Source organism: Oryx dammah, unplaced genomic scaffold, assembly GCF_014754425.2.
Source record: "Oryx dammah isolate SB20612 unplaced genomic scaffold, SCBI_Odam_1.1 HiC_scaffold_17, whole genome shotgun sequence".
NCBI lineage: Eukaryota > Metazoa > Chordata > Mammalia > Artiodactyla > Bovidae > Oryx > Oryx dammah.
Genome location: NW_024070201.1, coordinates 39,969,414 through 39,990,199, shown reverse-complemented (window position 1 = coordinate 39,990,199; position 20,786 = coordinate 39,969,414). Strand labels below are relative to the sequence as shown.

At 47.1% G+C, this 20,786-nt stretch overlaps 1 protein-coding gene across 1 annotated transcript in view; it reads right to left on the bottom strand.

The window, feature by feature from the left end:
• Positions 1-15,735, bottom strand: part of DKK3 (dickkopf WNT signaling pathway inhibitor 3) — a 50,578-nt gene extending 34,843 nt beyond the window's left edge. Inside the window, exons 1-4 of the mRNA XM_040258369.1 lie at positions 15,573-15,735; positions 14,738-14,962; positions 7,851-7,988; positions 5,000-5,083 (exon numbers count right to left, since the gene is read on the bottom strand). Coding sequence (XP_040114303.1) covers positions 5,000-5,083; positions 7,851-7,988; positions 14,738-14,950 — 435 coding nt within the window. The 5' untranslated portion in view covers positions 14,951-14,962; positions 15,573-15,735. The remainder of the gene's footprint in view (positions 1-4,999; positions 5,084-7,850; positions 7,989-14,737; positions 14,963-15,572) is intronic.
• Positions 15,736-20,786: the final 5,051 nt, after the last annotated feature.

Below are 20,786 nucleotides of genomic sequence, written 5' to 3'. Positions count from 1 at the left end.
CCCCTTTCAAGCGAGAAAGCGAAACAGACCAATGCCTTGCATGCACTCTGCTAGGTTTTCTAGACGGCCGCACAGTGTTGCTGTCTGTGAATTTCCATGGGCCTGGTCGGGTTACCACACGTATGAATACACATCCCAAAGTCTGAAGAAAGGAAAATATGGCGTGTTTGGTGGTTATGTTTAATTGAATTCATCTGGGAGCTTTAAATCCTGAGAATTCAGCCCCTATTTATAGTAGTTTAAGGTCTGAACAGCTTATGATTTTTTGTCCCTTTGAGAGGCAAGCCTCCCTTTTCCATCCCAGAGAATGCTTCATCGGCACATAACGCGTTTTCCAGAGCCACCCGTAGAAACCATTAAATTGCCAAACTATGGAATGGGACAGTGGTGACGATGTTCAGCCGTTCTCATGCCTCTGGAGGCAATCTAATCTTTACGGCTTCCCACTCAGACACAAAGAGGATTCGAAAGCAAGAATGCTGTGGGCATCTGAAACCAGACCTTGTCTGTCTGACTCTTGGCAAGACACTCGACAACAAGCGAGGCTCTGCGGTAACATACCATTGTTCTTGCCACATGACCTCCCTCTCACAGGCGCCTTGTAAAGTCTCTAGTCTGTTCTCTCCAGACCCCAGGCAATTCAGCAGGCAACTGCCAGTCAAGCATCAGATGCTCCAGGTTACTCTCCTAATCAGTCAAATTGGAGTTTATTCACGTAGAAAAACTTGCTGAGTTAAGATCCCAAGGGCCTGTGCAGGAATCTGGAAAAACTCAGTGAGTCTCCACCTCCTGGGTTTCTTGGATGTGTCTCCTCCTGTCACCCTCCTGAATTCTCAGGACCATCATACACAGGTGTTCAGGTCATGCACTGCCCAGGGACCTGCAGGTCCTCCATCTCACAATCAACATGTGGACCTGCAAAAGCAGCCCTGGAAATTCTGGGCCGCCCAGCTGAGCCCAGAGCAGGGACACACAGGCTGTGCAGCCTCCGGAAAATGGGCACACACTTGGAGGCTGCAGCACACAAGTGCAGGCAGCTGCCCTCTGACCCTTGTACACTCTTGGCATCTTTGAGATCTTGTCTCTCACCGACCTGCCAGTCTCAGAGCTTGGTTCCCCCTGCCACAGTGCTCCAAGCCTGACACAACGGCTTTACTTGGAGGGCAGAGCAGGGAGCTTGGGATGTATATCAGGGCCTCCAGCAGCTACAAAGATGCTCACAGCGGTGCTGCTGCCCTCTGGGCTCCGGGAGGCTTCCCATCATACAATCATACACCTTTTTATCTTGAACACAAAAGCTTTTTTTGTAATCCACATCCCTGAGAGTTGTGTTTCCCCTGTTCTCTCCCAGAGACTTAAATCTGGAATACTCTAAAGTTACTTTTCCCTCTTGGTACCACCTTTTTGTCTGTTTTTTTTTTTTTTGTCTCCTATTCTCTTTCTTTCTCTCTCTTCTCCCACCTTCAAAAGCTGGCCTTTCCTCTCTCCTGACCTTAGTCAATCCTATCTTTGCTTCACAGGCTTCTGTGCTTTCAGAGTTGGGAGAGATGGTGAAAATCATTGCCTCATTAAAAGATGGGGGGAAATGAGGTGACCTAGTTTATAAGTGACAAACTCACGCTTCCAGCCTGTGACACTGGGTCTCTTTCCATTTCTCCACATGGCTTGCCCCCATCAGCTCCCAGTTCCCTTGAATGGGGGGTCAGCACTATCATACAAAGCTAACTGGACTCCCCCTGCCTGTAGCAAATGTCTGAGTACTGTGTCAAAAACAAGCAAAAAGAACCCATCAAGTTAGCAGAAGCAAGAAAACAATAAAGATTAGAGAGGAAATAAAAGAGAAATTTTTAAAAAATAGAAAAAAAATCAATAAAACCAAGAGCTAGTTCTTTGAAAGGGTAAATAAAAATTAACAAAACTCTGGCCAGAACTGCCAAGATTAAAAGAGAAAGAACCCAAATAAACAAAGGAAGAAGTCAAAGATGAGAAATCACAATTGATAGTGCAGAAATACAAAGACCATAAGAAAATACTATGAACAATTATATGCCAACAAATTGGACAGCTTAGAAGAAACAGACAAGTTTCTAGAAACACATAGCCATCAGAACTGAACTGAAAAGAAATAGCTAATTTGAACAGATTGAGCACTAGACATGAAAAAGAACCTGTAATTGAAAAAAAAAAAAAAAAAACAAACACCTTCCTGCAAACAAAAGCACAGGACCAGATGGCTTCACTGGGGAATTCTATCAAGCATTCAGAGAACTTAACACCGATCCTTCTCAAACTCTTTCAAAAGACTGAAGAGAAGAGAATAGCCCTAAAGTCATTTTATGAAGCTACCAACACCCTGATACCAAAATCGGACAAAGACAATACCAAAAAAGAAAATTACAGGCCAATATCTTTGATGAATATAGACGCAAAACTTCTCAACAAAATATTAGCAGACCAAATCCAAAACACAGAAAAAGATCCTACATCATGATCAAGTTGGATTCATCCTAGAGTCATAAGGATGGCTCAACATCACAAATCAATCTATGTGATATGCCATATCGACAAAAGAAAAGACAAAAATCGCATGATCATCTCAACAGATGCAAAAAAGTATTTGATAAAATTCAACATCCATTTGCAATTAAAAAAACTCTTACCAAAGTGGGTATAGAAGGAACATATCTCAATATAATGAAAGCATGCCTACTGAAATTAATCTTCAACAAGGGAGACAAGAACATACAATGGGGAACAATAGGGGAAAGAAAATCTCTTCAGCAAGTGGTGTTGCAGCAGCTGGACAACTGCATGTAAGTCAGTGAAGTTAGAGCACACTCTCACACCATACATAAAAATAAGCTCAAGATGGCTTAAAGACTTAGACGTAAGACATGACCATAAAATTCCTACAAGAGAATATAGGCAAAACATTCTCTGACATAAACTGTACCAATATTTTCTTAGCTCAGTCTCCCAAGGCAATAGAAATAAAAGCAAAAATAAATAAATGGGATTTAAACTTACAAGCTTTTGCACAGCAAAGGAAACCATAAACAAAATGAAAAGGCAACCTATGGACTGGGAGAGAATATTTGCAAACGATGTGGTCAACAAAAGCTTACTTTTTAAAATTTACAAAAAGTTCACATAATTTAATAATAAAAATAACTCAATCAAAAATGGCAGCAGACCTAACTAGACATTTCTCCAAAAAAGATATACAGATGGCCAAGAGGCACATGTTCAACATCTACTTCTTAGAGAAATGCAAATCAAAGTTACAAGATACCACCCTCAGCCAAAAAAAGAATAAAATAATGCCATTTGCAGTAACACGGAGGCAACTAGGGATTATCATACTAAGGGAAGTCAGAAAGAGAAAGACAAATACCGTATGATATCACTTATATGTGGAATCTAAAATATGATACAAATGAACTTATTTATAAAAGAGAAAGAGATACACAGTCATAGAAAGGAGAAAGGAGGTGGGGAGGGATAAATTAGGAGTCTGGAGTCAGCAAATACAGACTATTATATAAAAAGACAAACAACAAGGTCCTACTGTATAATGCAGGAACTATATTCAATATCCTATAATATACCTTAATGGAAAATAATATGAAAAAGAATACATATATATGTACGTATAACTGAATCACTTAGCTATATACCAGAAACTAACACAATACTGAAAATCAATTATACTTTAATAAAAATAAGAAATTTTTTTTAAAAGAACCCATTGACTACCAACCACAGTAACACCACCTCCCTAGTGGTTATGGGTACACTGCTTCTCTTATGATAAGGCCACAAAGGGTCAGGTTATATCCCTGATCCCCTTGGAAGGCTGGGGATGCATTAGGCACCGCAGAGGGAGAAACGTGTGGTGGGAAGTTTGCATAAGGCTCCTGGGCACAGAGAGGCCAGCCATCTCCAGCCCCACAGAGGAGGCGCTTCATACAATGGACGGAATCACACGGCAGCCACCCTGTCTGCTCCTCACCGGGCCTCTGCATCTGAAACCAGCCACCTCTTTGTGAAGACAAGGTGCAGCAGAGTCACCTCTGGTCTGGAAGTCTGGAGACCAGTGACATCCTGGGTCACCCTCCAACCTGTGCCAGGCCTTCCTTCTGTGAAATGAGCCCCCTCTCATCGTTCAGAATCTATAATTCTCTAAAAAGCAGCCCACCTCTGGACTAAGCAACAGGCTACTGAGTAGCAAGTGCAAGCATAAGGGGCCCAAGCATGAAGGCTGGAGCAGAAGGACACCTTTCTGTTGGGCCACTGGGTTTCACTTGAAGTGAAGTTTTCTTGCTCTCAAACTGCCAGCCCAGGCCTGGGATCAGAAAGGGTGTGTGTCTGGCCAGCAGCTTTAGGGGATTTTCAGGTTAGAGGCACCAGGTCTTATTACCAGAAACCCCCAACCAATACACCCGACCCTTCAGTGTTCCCCTTTCAAGGCCGAGAGCAGCCGGCCAAATGATGTCCTGCCATTTCTGAGGCAAAGTGCATGGAAGCAGAGCCTGTTACTGGACTGCATCTGTCTGGCCAGAAATGTAGGAGTTGGGGAATCTAGGCAGATACATGGAGAAGGCAATGGCACCCCACTCCAGTACTCTTGCCTGGAAAATCCCACGGACGGAGGAGCCTGGTGGGCTGCAGTCCATGGGGTCGCCAAGAGTCGGACACGACTGAGCGACTTCACTTTCACTTTTCACTTTCATGCCTTGGAGAAGGAAATGGCAACCCACCCCAGTGTTCTTGCCTGGAGAATCCCAGGGACGGTGGAGCCTGGTGGGCTGCCGTCTATGGGGTCGCACAGAGTCAGACACGACTGAAGCGACTTAGCAGCAGCAGGTAGATACAAGGCAGGAGAGGCGCACGGAGCTCCCCCACTTCTGCCCATGGTCTGAAGTCTGGGTCACCTTTGGCAGGCTCAGCAAGGGAATGTGTGCATCGGGATACGAGAGCAAGGAAGACGACAACTCACGTGGCTCCTTTTGCCTTCTTCATCTCCCATCGACGTAATGACTGTCTCTGAAAAGACCATCTGTCCAGTCCGGTTGTTTGTGATCTACAGGAGAACAGGGACAGTGAGTGTGAAATAGAAGGGATTCTGGACAAATCCCACAAGTTGTTGGTTTTTTGTTTTGTTGTTTTCTATTTTCTGAAGCAGGAGCATCTGTCAAAGTAGACAGAATGCCCACTCCTCCCTGTGTTTCTGAGCTCCACCAGCAGCATCAGATAGTGATGAAGAGACAGAGCAGAGTCTGCAGCATGGGGCTGCCAAGGGGAGGACCGAGGAAGTCTGTGTAAAGCACGCAGCACACAGCCTGTCACCTCGCAAACACTTAACACTAGCTATTTTTATCATTCTTGGGGCTTATTCATTTGAAGCTCCAAGTCAACTTTCTTTTCAACAACTACAGGCCTGGGTAGTGAAGGAAGCAGGTTTTAGCTAGAGTAGCCGCTCCCTGATTCTGGGGAATTGTTTTGTTTCCTCAAGAAAGTGCTTAATTATATGGCAGCCTTGATGGGAGGGGAACTTGGGGGAGAATGGATACATGTGTATGTATTGCTGAGTCCCTCTGCTGTCCACCTGAAACGATCACAACATTGTTAACTGGCTATACTCTAGTACAAATAAAAAGTTAAAAAAAAAAAAATCAAGTGCTTAAGTAGGCTGAGAGGAGGCCTGGCCCCGTATTCCTTTAGCTACTGTCTGCCTGGCTTCTGTAACCAGGAGTGGGCACCTCAAAGCTGGAAGCCTGACTGAAACTCAGGCCACTCTCACCCCATCCAAGGCCATGTCTAACCCTCATGTTGGTGATAAAAGAACAGAGAGAACTTCAGGAGCTAGGGGATCGATATTCTTTGATCCCTGGCTCAGACACCAATGACCGTCTAGTATGTAACCTGGACCAAATCATTTCTGTTCTCTGATTCACAGTTTTCTCATTTCTAGGCCATCTTTAAAGTTCCTGCCAGCTCTAATATCACAGGCATCTGCAGCCAAAACAAAGTGGAAACTCTTAGCCTAACGTCCAACAGTGGATCAAATTCCAGTTCTAGTTCCAATTCTGGAGCATAAGGATCATGTCTTCACCAACATACTTCAAATATTTGATGTAAATAATTTCTCTCTCCAGCAAAGAAATAATGTCTTCTTCCTTTTATACCAGATTTTCACAAGATTAATCAATGCTATGTATTTTTAAAATTATACAGTCCTATATGTAAAGATCCAGGGACTTCTCTGAGGTTTTATTACACTAAGGTGCATTTTTGTATCCCTAGGAAGAGAAATATGTACAATGTTTTCCAAACATGTTTCACCACTGAGCTCTTCTTTTATAAAGCACCATGCAGGACAGGAGCTCCATGGAACCCACTCAAGAACTACTATACCGTGCAGATGCCATAACTTCACCATAACAACAACAGTAATATGAACAGTAAGAACAATTTGCTGCTGTATGGTGCTTAACAGTTTACAACAACTCTCATACACTTTAAGTCATTTGGCCCCCACGACACAATAAGGTATTCTAGATGCCAATCTTCCTATTTTCATAAACATGGTTAGTGAGGGTCACAAAGGTGAAAACCATACTCATTACTGGCAGGACACATACTTGGTTATTCTGATATTCACAAGGAGCAAACTGAAGAAGCAGCCAAACCTATTGGCTAATTATTGTCAGAAAGGATGACTGAATATTGGTTTTGACAGGAATAAAATAATCACTTTTGGAGACAAAGACCGGAACTCTCCAGTCTTCAGATGAGCAATGCTAAAGGATTCTGTTTGGCAGGTGGCTCATTCATTTCTGTGGGGGGTGTGCTCTGGAGCTGGGGCTGTGAGTATGCAGTGGGACTAGAGCCACACAAAGGCTACATTATAGTCTAGGCAACGGCCCATGAGAATTGACCCTTTAATCCACTATGGCACAGAAATGCTATTGTGTCAGCTCAGTCATTACCTGGACACTTGAACAAAAGCAAGGCTCTTTTGTGAGAATCTTCACGGCCTTGTGCATAGGCCTTGAGATGAGATCAGAGGTCAATTTTACAGCCTCCAACAATGATCCAAACATCTGCACACCAGACTCTCTTTAAGAGAAAACAGGCCACATGATTTGATCTCCAAAGTCCTACCAAAGTCACCCTGGAGACATCGCATGCTAGGGGCAATGTTTTCCTTCTCAAATCAGATTGAGAACAAACCTGCTCACTCCTCATGCAAGATTTTGGACCAAGAGACACTTAGACATACGGTAGGTTGGAAAATAGGCCACTGTAAAATTTTGAATGGATAGCCAGCAAACAGATGAATGTTTCATCTTGTGGCAATAGAGGTTTTCCATTCTGAAGACTTGAGTATATCACATCTGAGCTCCTCCTAAGGAGATGGTGAAGATCTATTCACTGCAACATGAACTCTATCTCAACTCTCTACTGAATCACAGATAAAAACCTGTGAGATAAATTCAATACTGGGAAAGTCTTTCTCTAAACACTTATTTGCTTCCTTTTTTCAAGTAATAAAAATCCCTGAACATTCCTTTGCAATTGGACTGGCAGGAAGACTAGAGTTAAATTTATTGCTTCAATGCAAAAGCAATTTATGTTTTTGATACATATCTTTCCCCTTTAAATAATCTCCCTCACTCCCTCTGGCTTTTAACTTGTATTTTACCATATTTATGTGTATTTTTGACTTGTGTATCAACTTTGTAAACATCTGCATAGCAGACTCTCTTAAAGAGAGCACAGGCCACACCTTATTCCTCTGATGGGACGGGCACTGAAGAAAGGAGGAAGCGCTGGCCACGACTTACCTTGTGAATTTCTCGGTGGACGTGGATGGTATTATTTCCCACCTTGGTTTCTGTGTTGGTCTCGTTGTGGTAGCTAGGAGGTAAGTGTGCTAGGGTCACTTCTGATGATGTTTTAGCAGCAGCCTCTTCAGCTTCCATCTAATTAAATCAATGAATTTAATGAGCAATATTGTTTTCTCCTGATACCTATCAGAGTCCATTAGAAAAAAAAACTACTCTTTTCCTCTTCTGCAATAACAATGGTGTTATTGCTGATAAGTACCAATGAGAACTGAGTAGAACAAGATGTTGTTCTAAATGTTTTCATATATTATCATCTTACCTCTCACAATCTCCCTATGGGGTGGGTGTTAATGTCCCCATTTCACAACTGGGGCAACTGAGGCTCAGGAAGACTAGGTAAGTTCTCAAGATTCCCAGGGAAGGACAGAGTTGGGATTTGAGAATGCCCCCACTGAGCAATCTTGACCCCTGAGAGATGCTCTTGGCGCTGCTCCCATCTCCCCATGTCCTAATCAGGAGGTCACTCACATTCAATTCCCTTACATGCCAGCAACCAACTCTGTTTCTCTTTGAGAGCATTCTCTGACTACAGAAGTGTGTTCAGTCTGCACAAGCACCAAGTGTTAGTAAGTGAACACCCCGGGGACACCTCTCAATCAGTGAAGAACAGCCTTTGAGGGTAAGTACCCCAGTGCCCTCTCTGCTCAGTGGGACAGTTTCTCTTTCTCCGAGGACCTCAGAGAGATGGAAGCCTAGTTGTCCCTAGAAGTCACCTGCTCATCAGCACAGCCTTTGCTGCCTTTTTCCTTTTCCATCTCACTCTACTTCCTCCTAGTGTTTCTGGGATCACATCACAAATAAATTACATGCATGCTAATTCGCTTCAGTTATGTGTGACTCTTTGCAACCCTACGAACTGTAGTCCATCAGGCTCTTCTGTTCATGGGGAGTCTCCAAGCAAGAATACTGGAGTGGGTTGCCACGCCCTCCTTCAGAGGATCTTCCTGACCCAGGGATCAAACCTGTGTCTCCTGTGGCTCCTGTACTGCAGGCGATTACTACTACTGAGCCACCGGGGAAGCCCCGCAAATAAATTATTTGCTCCCAAATCCTTGTTGCAGGGCTGAGTGGGGGTGGGGACCAACCTAGCCCCTTCCCCATGACTGGTAGGGTCACAGTTATGAGTCCTTCCCCATCCACCCTCTGAGTACGAGAGACCCCTGTAGAGGTTCAGATGACTCATTTCTTGGTACACCCTTCTGGCCCTTCTTACACAAGTGTTCTTTAGTGATGTCAGGTTTCTGAGGCCACTATCCTCAAATCATGGGCCTCCATGACATCTATACCAGACACATCAGCCAAACGGAATCTGTACCCACTTCCAGACCCAGACTTGATGAGTGGGCAGGTGACCACTGGACCAGTCACAGCTGATTGGACTTAAACAGAAGCTACATCATGGACTAGTTGAGCCAACCAGACACTCTCTCTAGGAATTTAAAATGAGAGACACAAAGAGAAGCTGTCACTGGTGGTTGGCAATTTTCCAACAGTGCAGTCTTGACTCTTGGCTATTTTTATTCCTTTAAATGAATCCTCAAAAAGGATTTTACTATTTTTAAAAAAATCACTGTTCTCTATTCCCTTATATACTATAAGAGGCCCATCTTTTCCAATCTTTCCCAACCAAGTTTGCTGAGCTGGGTATACATGGGGAAAGAATTCCCATGCCTCAGTGGAGCACAGAGATACTGCACTAGAAGTGTGAAGAACCCCTAGTCCACATAAAGGCCCAGAAAACCAAACAAGGACTTGGTCAGCAGCCGCCGTGCACTGTGCTTGACCCTGAGATTACTCCTCACATATCTGAAACCTGATCACTGCCTCCATGCCTGGGCATCAGCTATGTCTGAGCCATTGCACCAGTCCCTTCCATATCTCCTTGTGTATTCACAGCAACTCTATGAGGAAGTATTCGCCTCATTTGCAGATGAAGAAAATGAGGTTGACGAAAGTGGAGAAATGTCTAAGGTCATCACATTCTAGGGAGGTGGCAAAACTTAGATTAGAACTCAGGTCGGTCTGACCCCAAATTATGTGTTTTTCCTAGTGTAAGATTCTGCTTGTGCTTTTACTGGGGAGACAGGGCATCCTCACACAAGCTAGTTTGAGGATGATTACATAAGTCTCTAGAAGTCAGTCAGGTTCAAAGAAGAGAGGAAAAAGGCTTCCAGGTGGAGGCGAGCCATGATTGGGCTGGTCTCAAAGGACAGATATGAGCTGGATAGAGAGGAGCATAAAGGAGGCAAAACGGTGGCAGCCTGGATGAGAATGGAGTGTCATGGGCTAGGGCAAGGGGTCCATGCTGGACCCCAAATGGATAAAATGATGGATGATGAAGTAGAGACAGACTGACAGATGGATCCAGGGTATACTTCTAAAGCAGATGGTGTTAGCCTAGTTCTCAACCAGAAGGGAACCTCAGAGTCATGCCCAATGCTTTAAAAAATATCTACATATCTGGAGCTGCCAAATTAAAATGTCTGGAGGGGGCACCCCACAAAACAATGAGTTTTCCAGATGATTCTGAGATATTCCCTCCCCTATATTCACCCCCAGGTAAGAACCTCTGCACCAAGCAATGGGGAGCTGCGGCAAGTTCTGGAGACTAACTGGGACATAATACAGAATCGAGAGAAGGAAAAGAATAGAGTCAGAGAACTAGCTAGAAGCAGGCTGAGAGTCAGAAGTTGTATCTGGGGAGGGCCTTCTATTTGGAGGGGCCTCCAAATAAATCTAGAAGAACTCAGGCTTCTGAGAGCTCGCCACTAGATTTGGCAAGAAGTTGCCCCCAGCAGTATCCGAAGACAACAAAGTAGAAAGTACCCAGATTCTGGAGTCAGGGAACATGGGGTCAAGTCCCAGCTTGGCCACAAAGCAGCCACGTGACCTTCGGCAAGATACCAAATACTAGGGTGGCTAATGTATAACACCTTACAGAGAGACCCAAACGATCTTTTTGGTCAACCCAATATCTCTAAACCTCAGCTTTCCTGTTTGTAAAATGATGATGATTCTACTTTATTGGACAAATGTAAGAATTAAAGCTCATGAAATCCGAGAACTTGATCCAGTGTCTGCAATTCTGCAAAGGTATAATAAAGAAAGCAGTTTTAGAAGAAGCTAGTTTGCCAGGGGATGTCTGGGTAGGGGTGGAAAAGGCAGAAGTAGATAACATATGTTTGAAGGGTTTGCTAATAAAATAGAGGAGAAAGGGATGAAGTTAAGAGAGGAGACTTAAGACGAAGCAAAAGGCTTTATAAATTTGTTTTAAGGGAGAGATCCTGGGCTGTTTCGTGACAGAAGAGGAACAGCTGGGAAGGAGGAGGAGTCTGGGGATGCTAGAGGGACTAAATCCAGAAGGAGAATAGAACATTAGTGCTTTTACAATTCCTATAGGAATCAGACTCCTCCAGTTTGGCTTACATATAATTGACTAGGTACCAAATTTAGAATTTGCTCTGGGCTGAGCAGATAGTCTTTATATAAAGCCATTTCCCCCTCAACCAGTGGTTATTCCAACAGAATGAGCTAAACTTCTTTCATGGCACCACAAACTAAAAGTACAGCTTACAATGGAAATTTCAGCCACAACTATTACTGCTGCTAGCAAGAGAAATTTAAGCCTGAAGCAACAGGACTTGTTTCATAGAGGAGGAATGTGAATATTATTTAACATGGCACTCACAAATTGTTAACTCTGTGTTTGTTAAAGGAACAGAGTAAGAAAAACTGGAGAGAGAAATTCAGGCTTGGTGTTGGCATTCTTCCTAGGAATAATGAGTTGATAAGAACATTCTATTGTAAAATATGCCAATTACAGAAGTGGTAATGAAGGGCTGGGGAGTGGCTTTATCCTCAAAATATGTTTATCAGTAATAAACAGCCCAGACTGAACCATTTGAAGATTTGCTTCCTCTCAATAATGATCCCTATAACCAGAGTTAACTTTTTTCCCTTAGGAGAAATCAGCAGCTTGAAGTCAGCTGGAATATTTTACATGTCAGGAAGTTACTTGAAAGCAGATTCATGGTGCAACTATGTAAACAATTAATGCATCTGGCCGCAGGTCCTTTTCTGTTCTTTACTGGGACCGTAAGTAAACAGCAATTATCTTGTGTTTATGAGATTTAAGGGGCTTTCTGGCAATCTCTTTTTAAAAATTAATACTAATAGCCCTAATCCATTGTGATTCTATTATATATCAGACACTGGTGGTTCTTTCGTTATCACTCATACTAGTGCTATTAATATGATGATAATGAGTGTGTTTGTGTGTTAAGTCACTTCAGTCGTGTCCAACTCTGCCACCCTATGTGCTGTGGCCCACACCAGGCTCCTCCGTCCATGGGACACTCCAGGCGAGAATACCGGAGTGGGTTGCCATACCCTTCTCCAGGGGGTCTTCCTGACCTAAGGATCGAACATGGGTCTCATGTCTCCTCCACTGGCAAGCAGGTTCTTTTCCATTAGTGCCAGTGAGAGCCATTATTTCTTGAGAATCAACAATTTCTCATAGTCCTTACAACAGCGACATGAGGGGGCAACTTATATTGCACCAATTTTACTTAACCCCATTTTATTTTTTGGCTGCACTGCGTGTCTTGTGGGATCTTAGTTCCCCAATCAGGGATTGAACCCAGGGTCACAGCAGTGAAAGTGCTGAGCCCTAACCACTAGACCACCAGAGAAGTCCCTACTTAACCCCATTTTTGACAACCAGATCGCATGCTTTACTTGCATCCTTTCATTGAATTCTCCCCTTCACCCCAGAGGTGGACACTTCCTCCACTTTGGAGCCTGGATCCCATCACTCATATGTGGCAGAGCTGGAATGAGATAAGAAAGGTTGGCTCCCACTGAGTTGAGTGGACGTGGCAGCCAATGTCTCCCTGGGTAGCAGACTGCAGAACTCAGGTAGAGCCACGTCTGGAGCAGGAAGGTTGGGGCCCAAGCAAAGGCAACGTGGCCAACTCCCATGGAGTGAGCACCCTGGACTGCTGGGCCCCGAACGGCTCTGATCAATGAAAAGACTGAACAGGCCCCCTCGGTCCCCTCACCAGGAGCTACCAGCAGAGGACCGCACTGTGTGGTCAAGTTCACACTTGAATAAAAACAGGGAGGTGACCTGATGAGTCTCAATGGGAAGCCGTGGGCAGGAGGGAAAGTCCTAGAACCCAGTGAAGGGAAGCAGATGACTTGCTCTGGAACCAAGGATCACATGTTCAGTTTAATCAGTGAAGGTGCAGAGTTAAAATTCACTAGGGCCTGTCTGACACCCCTGCCCCTTTCATTGTTTTGTGTCAGGATTCTCTTGATTTCACAGGAAACAAAGTCTATATTTGGAATCTGGCCTGTCCAGTGGATGTTCAGGTACAGCTACCCAGCCAACCACCTTCCAACCCAGTGTCTCCTTCACCAGTGTCCAGGGTCCACCAGGTCGACTGTTGTGGGAAGGAAGGGGAGCGATCCCCAGACTAAGCAGGTGTGGGAGGAAAAAGCCACCTCACCTAGTAGACCAGAGCCAGCTTTGGAGGCTTTGCCCAAATGTAGTGTGGAGAAGCAGGGACATAGAGGCACCTGACCTACCAGCCTAGACATCTGACCTCTCACTGACTCCTTCTCTGGGATGGTTGGCTTCTCTCCAAAGACAGGCTGCAGCCAGAGTCAGGCCCAACAGGGGCCACGCCCACCCATCCCAGGCAGCAGAGCCACCTGGCTGGGCAAGCTGGACCATCTGCACCTCCTCTCCAGGCAACCCTGGCAATGCTTGCGTGCTGATCACAGAGGATGCCATCCACAGCGTTTGGACCTGGGAGGCGACGGAAGCAAGAAACAGGCAAAGTTTTGCCAAGATGTCTGGCATCCGATAACTAACAGCTGCTATATATGCACATCTGTTATACTCCAGGTGCCACACATATCACAGATTTAATTCTCATGGAAAATTGAGGTAAAGGATGTTAAGGGATTTGGCCAATGCCACCCTACGGTGAATGGCAGAGGAGGGCCCTGAGCCCAGGATTGACTCCAAAGCACCCTTGGAAACAAGGTGAGGGGTGGCCTTCCACTGCCCCTGCTCCTCTTGCCCAGCACCTACTGACACTGATGGAGATTCCCAGGTTCCTTCTTTGCCCCCCATGGCGTTTGGGGAAGTCCAGACAGATTACCAGCACAGCTCAGGGCTTTTTGTCCCCATATGGAGAAGGGGATGACAGAGGATGAGATGGTTGGATGGCATCACCCACTCGATGGACAGGAGTTTGAGCAAGCTCCAGGAGTTGGTGACTGGCAGGGGAGCCTGGCGTGCTGCAGTCTATGGGGTCACAAAGAGTCGGACATGACTGAGCGACTGAACTGAATGGCACCCTAATTGTCTCTTGGGAAGATGGCACAAGCTCAAAGCCCAACAGACAAGCTAGGGCTTGAGATACCTGGAGCCTCCTCTGCAAAATCACAGTGCTCGAATACCAGGGGCCTTGCAAGCATCCGCTTAAAACAGGATGAGGCCGACTGCACACCTGAAGTTAATTGGAAGATGATGGCCGGCAGCCTGCAAGCAGGTGGTGACCCCAGTTGTCCATGGGTGGGTCCAGCCGGTGTCTCTAGGTGGACAGCCTCAGATCCAGAGCTTTTGGAAGGAACCAGGTGGGACTTGGGATCACCCCCGCACTGCCTCCAGATAACTCGAAACCTGCTGCCGGCTGTGCCCAGCCCCTTAGCGGACTCGAGGACCCTGGCCAGCGGTTGGGGCACTGCTTCGCCAGCCCCCACTGTCACCCGCCTCGCGCTTCCCGGAGCGCAGGCCCCTCGGGCGCACCCACCTCCTCCACCGCGCTGCGCAGTTTGTACTGCGTGTCCTCCATCAGTTCCTCAACCTCGCGGAACATCTCGTTGAGAGTGGCCTCCTCCTGCGGGTAGTTGAGAGCCGGGCCGGGCTCGATCGGGGCAGAGGTCACCGTCGGAGCCGGCGCGGGGGCCGTGGGGACCGCCGCCGCCAGCAGCAGGCAGAGCAGGGTGCCCCCGAGCCGCCGCATCTCCGCCGCCGCCTGCGCGTCCCAGAATGCGGTCAGAGGCGCGCCGACCACCCGCTCGCCCGCGCCGCCGCCCCGCCCCGCCCCGCCGCCTCCGGCTCTCACAGCCTGGCCCGCCCCCTGCGCCCCGCTTCCCCGCACCCACCCCCAGAAAGAAGGAAACTGAGTCTCCGGAGGACGCAACATCCCCAGGCCGGGAAGCCCGCCCCCACCCCCACTCCAGCCCCGCGCCCGGATCCTTTCCGTACCCCCACCCCCATACTCCAGCACACGCCGCGCTCTGCTACGGCCCCCAGGGATAGCTCCCTCCTGCGAGCAACAGAACTCAGGGGCCCCTACGCTTACACCCATCTCCCCCCAGGGCCCTACCCCCGCCCTCCCCGCTCCCCCACCCCGCCTGGGTCTCGGGTTTGAGCCCTGTTCCCTTCTCCACCAGGTCAGAGCGCAGCCGTGCTGCGGCGACCCTACTCCCCCGCCCCCTATTTGATCCCCCATCTTGAGTGGTCAGAGAACTCAACACCCCCACCCCCGGGTCTGGAACCAAATCCGACGCCCCGTCCTCCTCCACCCACCCCGGAGGGACCGAGCTGAGCCACCCCCTTCCCCGCCGCCGCCCTTCCCCTACCCCAACTGGACCGAGCTGCGCTCTGGTTTGGACCTGCCAGGCCTCGCCGGGGTCTGCCTCGAGGCTGCGGAGCTGGAGCTGCCTGGTGGGCGGACCGCCGGCGCTAGGAGCTCGGCAGGGATGCGGCAGCGCTGGTACCCCGGCGAGCCCGCAGCGCTCGCCCCGCCCGCCCCCGCCCCTAGGGAGGGGCTGCGGCCCAGCCCGCCGCCATTGGCCGGCCCGGGCGCCGGCGACCTCCCACCCCAGGCTGGCCTCCTCTGCCCGCGCGCCTGGCCCTGCAGGAAGCTGACCCCTTCTCTGCATCCCGTTGCCGCCCGGCATCCCAGGGCGGCATTGTCATCTCTGGCCCAGATTCTTGCCACACTTTCCATGAGGTGTTCTTTCTGTGTCCAACCCTCGCCACCTTGCCTTTTCCAGGCTATTCTGCACCTGGCAGGCTGGCACTCAAGGCCCATCACAAACTACTGGTCATAATCCCTTTGCCATGGTTGACTCCTACTCCACCCAAGAAACCCACCTGTAGCTCCAACAATAGGTCCTAGGTCCTGAGAACGTCAGCAAGCTCGTTAAGGGCGGCAGAGTGGTTAAGACCAGACTCTGTAGTCAGGCTCCCTGGTATCAACCCCAGCTCTGCTCCTTAGGACTTTAAGGATCTGGCCAAGTTATCAGATTTGTCTCTCCCCAGTTAGCCCAAATGTAAAACGGAGTTTGGAGTATGATAATTAAAAAAAAAAAAATGTTGCTTGCCATCTGGTTCTATAGGAATGAAGTCACTAACCCCTGAAGTTGCTGACCTTCAGCATACCCTGAAAGGAGTTCGGGGCAGAGATGGCGGCTGAGGCATTCTGTGCTCTGGGAAAATGGCAGAGCAGGCGTTCAGATAGTTAAATTTCCAGGAGGGAGATTTATGAACCTGAACTCTTGCATCATCCCATTCTTAGAAAAGCACTAAAACTACTAAGTAACACATGCGTTCCTCATGACTACCAGCCACGTTTTATTGAGATGTGGCCTTGGCTGCACTTATCCACTTTGCCAGAATCATGGATATGCTGACTTTCCCCCCTCCACCTTACCTCTTTGGAGCAGTTCCACAGAGCTTTCTGAGAGGCTGTCTCATGGGCTATCATCCTCAGTAGGTCCCCAAGGAAAACTAAAACTCACAGCTCTCTTGTTGTTTTTCTGAATTCAGTTGACAAGTAGTAAGGGTACCTTGCAGGTAAGGAGGCTACTGGACACAGGGAAGTGGGGTATAAAGGTCAGCGATTGTAATGAGAACAGAACTTGGTCTGTTCACAGCAGTCTCCTTAGGGCCCTGAACAGAGAGCACTCACATAATTTTTGAAAAACACCTGTATTTTATTTGTCAAACTGCCTCCTGTTTTTTCCTGTTACCTTTTCTGTCTGGACAGCCTTCCCTTCTCCCCTCAGCCAGACTAACTCCATCCCATATTTCAAGACTCAGAGCCTCTTGTTACCTGGCCCAGCTCCATCTCCTTTCTCCTCTAGGACCACCACACCCACCTCCCCTCCACCCATGTCCTTCCCCATGGAAGCCCTGACTTGCCATGATCTATAGGTCTGGTCACTGGCCCAGGAGCTCCTAGGAGGCAGGGACCAATTTGCTCACCTTTGTGTCACCGGGGCTTCAGTTATATTCCATACTTGGTCACCAAGAAATGGATGGACTGGTCATTCTATCAGCTACTATTGATATATCAATGTAAGCAATAACACTACTGAGAACTTGCTATGTGCCAGCAACAAGTATCAACTCATTTAATTCTCAAACAATCTCTGAGGTTGGTACTACTACTTTTATTCCATCTCACAAATAAGGGAACTTCCCTAAGGTCATGTAGCTCCTGTGTAATTGGTTGAACTGGGATTTGAACACAAGAATCTGGCTCCAGAGCCTTCGCCCTTCGTTGCCAAACTCCTCTCCTATAATCCTGGTCAGGAAGTATGGGAGGACTTGGGAGTGTGAGATAAGCAATTTCTGCAGGTGACCACTTAGAAAACACATGTTTAGAGGAGAGAATTCAGGACATGCCTCCCCAAAATATGCCACTTTGGCACATTGACTATTTTGAATGGAAGGTGCTTGAGAAACAGTAGATGCACCTGCACTTTTCTACCTAAAAATAGGCCATAAAATTTCTCAGGAGAGAGATGCCCTCCATGTACCGAGGAGAGAACATCCTTATCACCAGAGAGGAAGTCAATGCCAAAATGGATCTGTACAGACACACTTACTAAAATAACCCTTATCTTAGATTTGCCCCATATCACTCCCAGTCACTTCCCCACAATTCACTGTCCCTAACCCAACACCCTTGGCCTTGTCAGTTCTTCACAAATCTATCATTTCTTTGACTAAAAGGTATATAAGCTTTCTGCTCTAGGTACCTTCTCAGGTCTTCATTTTTCTGAGAAGTCTCCCAGGTAGATGTAAAATACTTTTGGAGTGGGGCACGCAGCCTGTGGGGTCTTAGTTCACCAGCCAGGGATGGAAGCACCAAGTCCTAACCACTGGACCCCCAGGGAAATCCCTACATGTAAAATTTTAATAAAATGTGGATATTTTTCTCCTGTCATTCTGTGTTTTGTCTGTTTGATTCTTAGGCCCAGCCAGGGACTCTAAGAGGGTAGGGGAGAAACGTTTCCCTCCCTTCAAGGACCATGGCCTCTTTGGCATGTTCATCCAGCCAAGTCCACAGCAGAATATCTATCAGGAAGAAAGCATGTAGGGGCCTTCTTGGCATCAGGCATGGTGCACACCCCAAATCTGTAGTGAGGGATGGGACTCAGAGAAGTCAGACCCTCTGCCCAGAGTCAGACAGCAAGTGAGAGGTTGGTCTGGAACTAGACCCCAAGTGTGACTGACTGTAAAGCTGGCGCTCTTAACTTTCCTTCTCATGATTGTCTTTGCACATGTCTTCAAATCACTATATATCACCAAGATGTGGCTTCTAGCCATGTTCTCTTCAATTTCTGGGCCTTTGGATCAAGCCCTGCTAAAAATCCAGGGAAAGCCCATTCGCCCCCAATATCCCGTGCTCTGCAGCCCTGGCTCAGCTATTCATCAGCTTTCTCAGGGTGGCTCATCCTGTGCAAAGAGCCTGGAATGCAGTCTCCCCCACCTTGCCACTCCAGGCACATACACTAGGAAGAAACTAAAGCAGAATGGAGACACTCTGGGGCCAAGACAAGACTTGTGCAGATTTACAGAGCAAACTGTGGAGTCCTACTCCGAGGCCACTGCAGTGGAGCCCAGAACCAAGGTCACCTCCAGAACTGACTGAGACCCTTTGTAGCCATTGCCAAAAGCCCCCTCTTGATCATCACCAACAAGCTTCCTGACCCCACATTAGGCCAACAATGCCCACCCCAGTACCTACCCTATAGCACCCTATCCAATCACCCAACGCCAACCTTCCAAGAGGAATTTTCTTTGTCTTGAGGCTATAAAGATTGGCTACTTGCCCATGAAAAGAGTCTGCTGTCCCTTGAGCCGGGCTGCTATTCTAACAGTGCCCCGTGGACTCTCTCTGGCCTGTCAAGAGGTGTTGGCCTGCTGTGCTTCCGGTGCCCACATTATCTCTGCTCTTTGTTCTTAATAAACTCACTCCTTTCTGCAATACTCTGTGTTTGGAAATTCTTTTCCAAACCTCACTCGGACTGCCTCGACACAAATCATGGTATTCTATTCCTCCATGTTGCTGACTTAAGAGACGAGAATTTTCTCCAAGTAAGGATTGTCTTCTACCTTATGTCTTTTGCCCTGAATTCTAGAGTTCTGGACTGTTAGACTCAGCGTTTAAAAAAAGAAAAATTTGAGCTGCCCCCAAGTGACAGGTGAAGGACTATGCGTCCCCTCATATGAGGTCTAAATTTTGTACCCTGAAATGTAGGAATGTATCAATAGTGCCATTATTAAGTGAAAGCGGCAAAAAAGAAAGAGATAAAAGGGAAAAAAGAAAGGAACGTTAAGAAAATCTACTGTCCTCAAATGTAAGTGCTCCCCGGGCCCAGCCTGGTAATATAATCTTATCACCAGCCTGAGGCAGGAAAACTCGTGGGGCACGGGGGGGGGGGGGGGGTGAGGGGTGAGGGGGGTGAGGGGTGAGGGGGGTGGGGGTGTGTGTGTGAAGCGGGAGGCGGAGGGGTGGAGGGCGTGGAGGGTCGGGGCAGGCGAGTGGCCACAGAGATGGTCCCAACCAGACCTGTGTATATTCTGGGCTCCAAGAAGCTTAGGAACAAGAGTGGGGGGAGCCCTCTGGGTTTGGGGTCTGACTTAAGAAAGGGTCACAGTCTGGACGTTCATTGTGAACAGACAGGCCCAGGGGCACACAGAGCAGGCAGAGCCGTCCAGATTGATCATCTTTAGGGTAATCAACTTGCTAAAACACCACCATTTCTTTTATATCCCTGGTCTAAGCTCTATATCCATCAAGGACATTGTTTTCTTTCTTTTAGGGTGTTGGAAGCACTTCAGAATTATCATTCAAAATTTTTCTAAATCCTCACGTTTTCTCTCCTGGGGTCTCATTTTGTGATTGAAGAAGTAGAAGCAGAGAGGTTGTCACCTGCTGGAAATTACATACTAAATCAGTACCCACACAACAATTTCAAGTGTAGCTATCTCAGACGTCTGTTCATAGCCATGTGCTTGAAAACACTTCTTAGTGTCTTTAGCAGAAGTATGGGCAAACAAATTTCTACAAACAACAAAGAAGAAAATGGCAACCCACTGCAGTATTCTTGCCTGGAGAATCCCATGGACAGAGGAGCCTGGCGGGCTACAGTCCATGGGGTCACAAGAGTCAGGCAGGACTTAGCTGCTAAACAAGAGTTAAAGGTATGGACCAATATTTCTAGGCAACAATGTGGTTACATTTTGAAAGACAAATGTGGCAATTTTCAAAATGAGATGACAAAATGCTTTTTGTGCTTATTTTAAAAACTCAAAACAATTATCTACTGTTTTTGAAAGCTACAAATAAGGGAAAAATAACAGAAGTGGGCAGGCTGCCTCTGAGGTGGAAGTTAGGGGAAGAGGTGGGGAACATCTTCAGTCACATTTCTAACATTTTATTTCTTTAAGAAAGAGAATGTGGCAACGTGGAGTTCTGAAGCAGAAGCGTCCAAAGACAAATGACTATAGTTGATGAACAACATGTGGGTATATGGATGTGTCTATTGTATTATTTT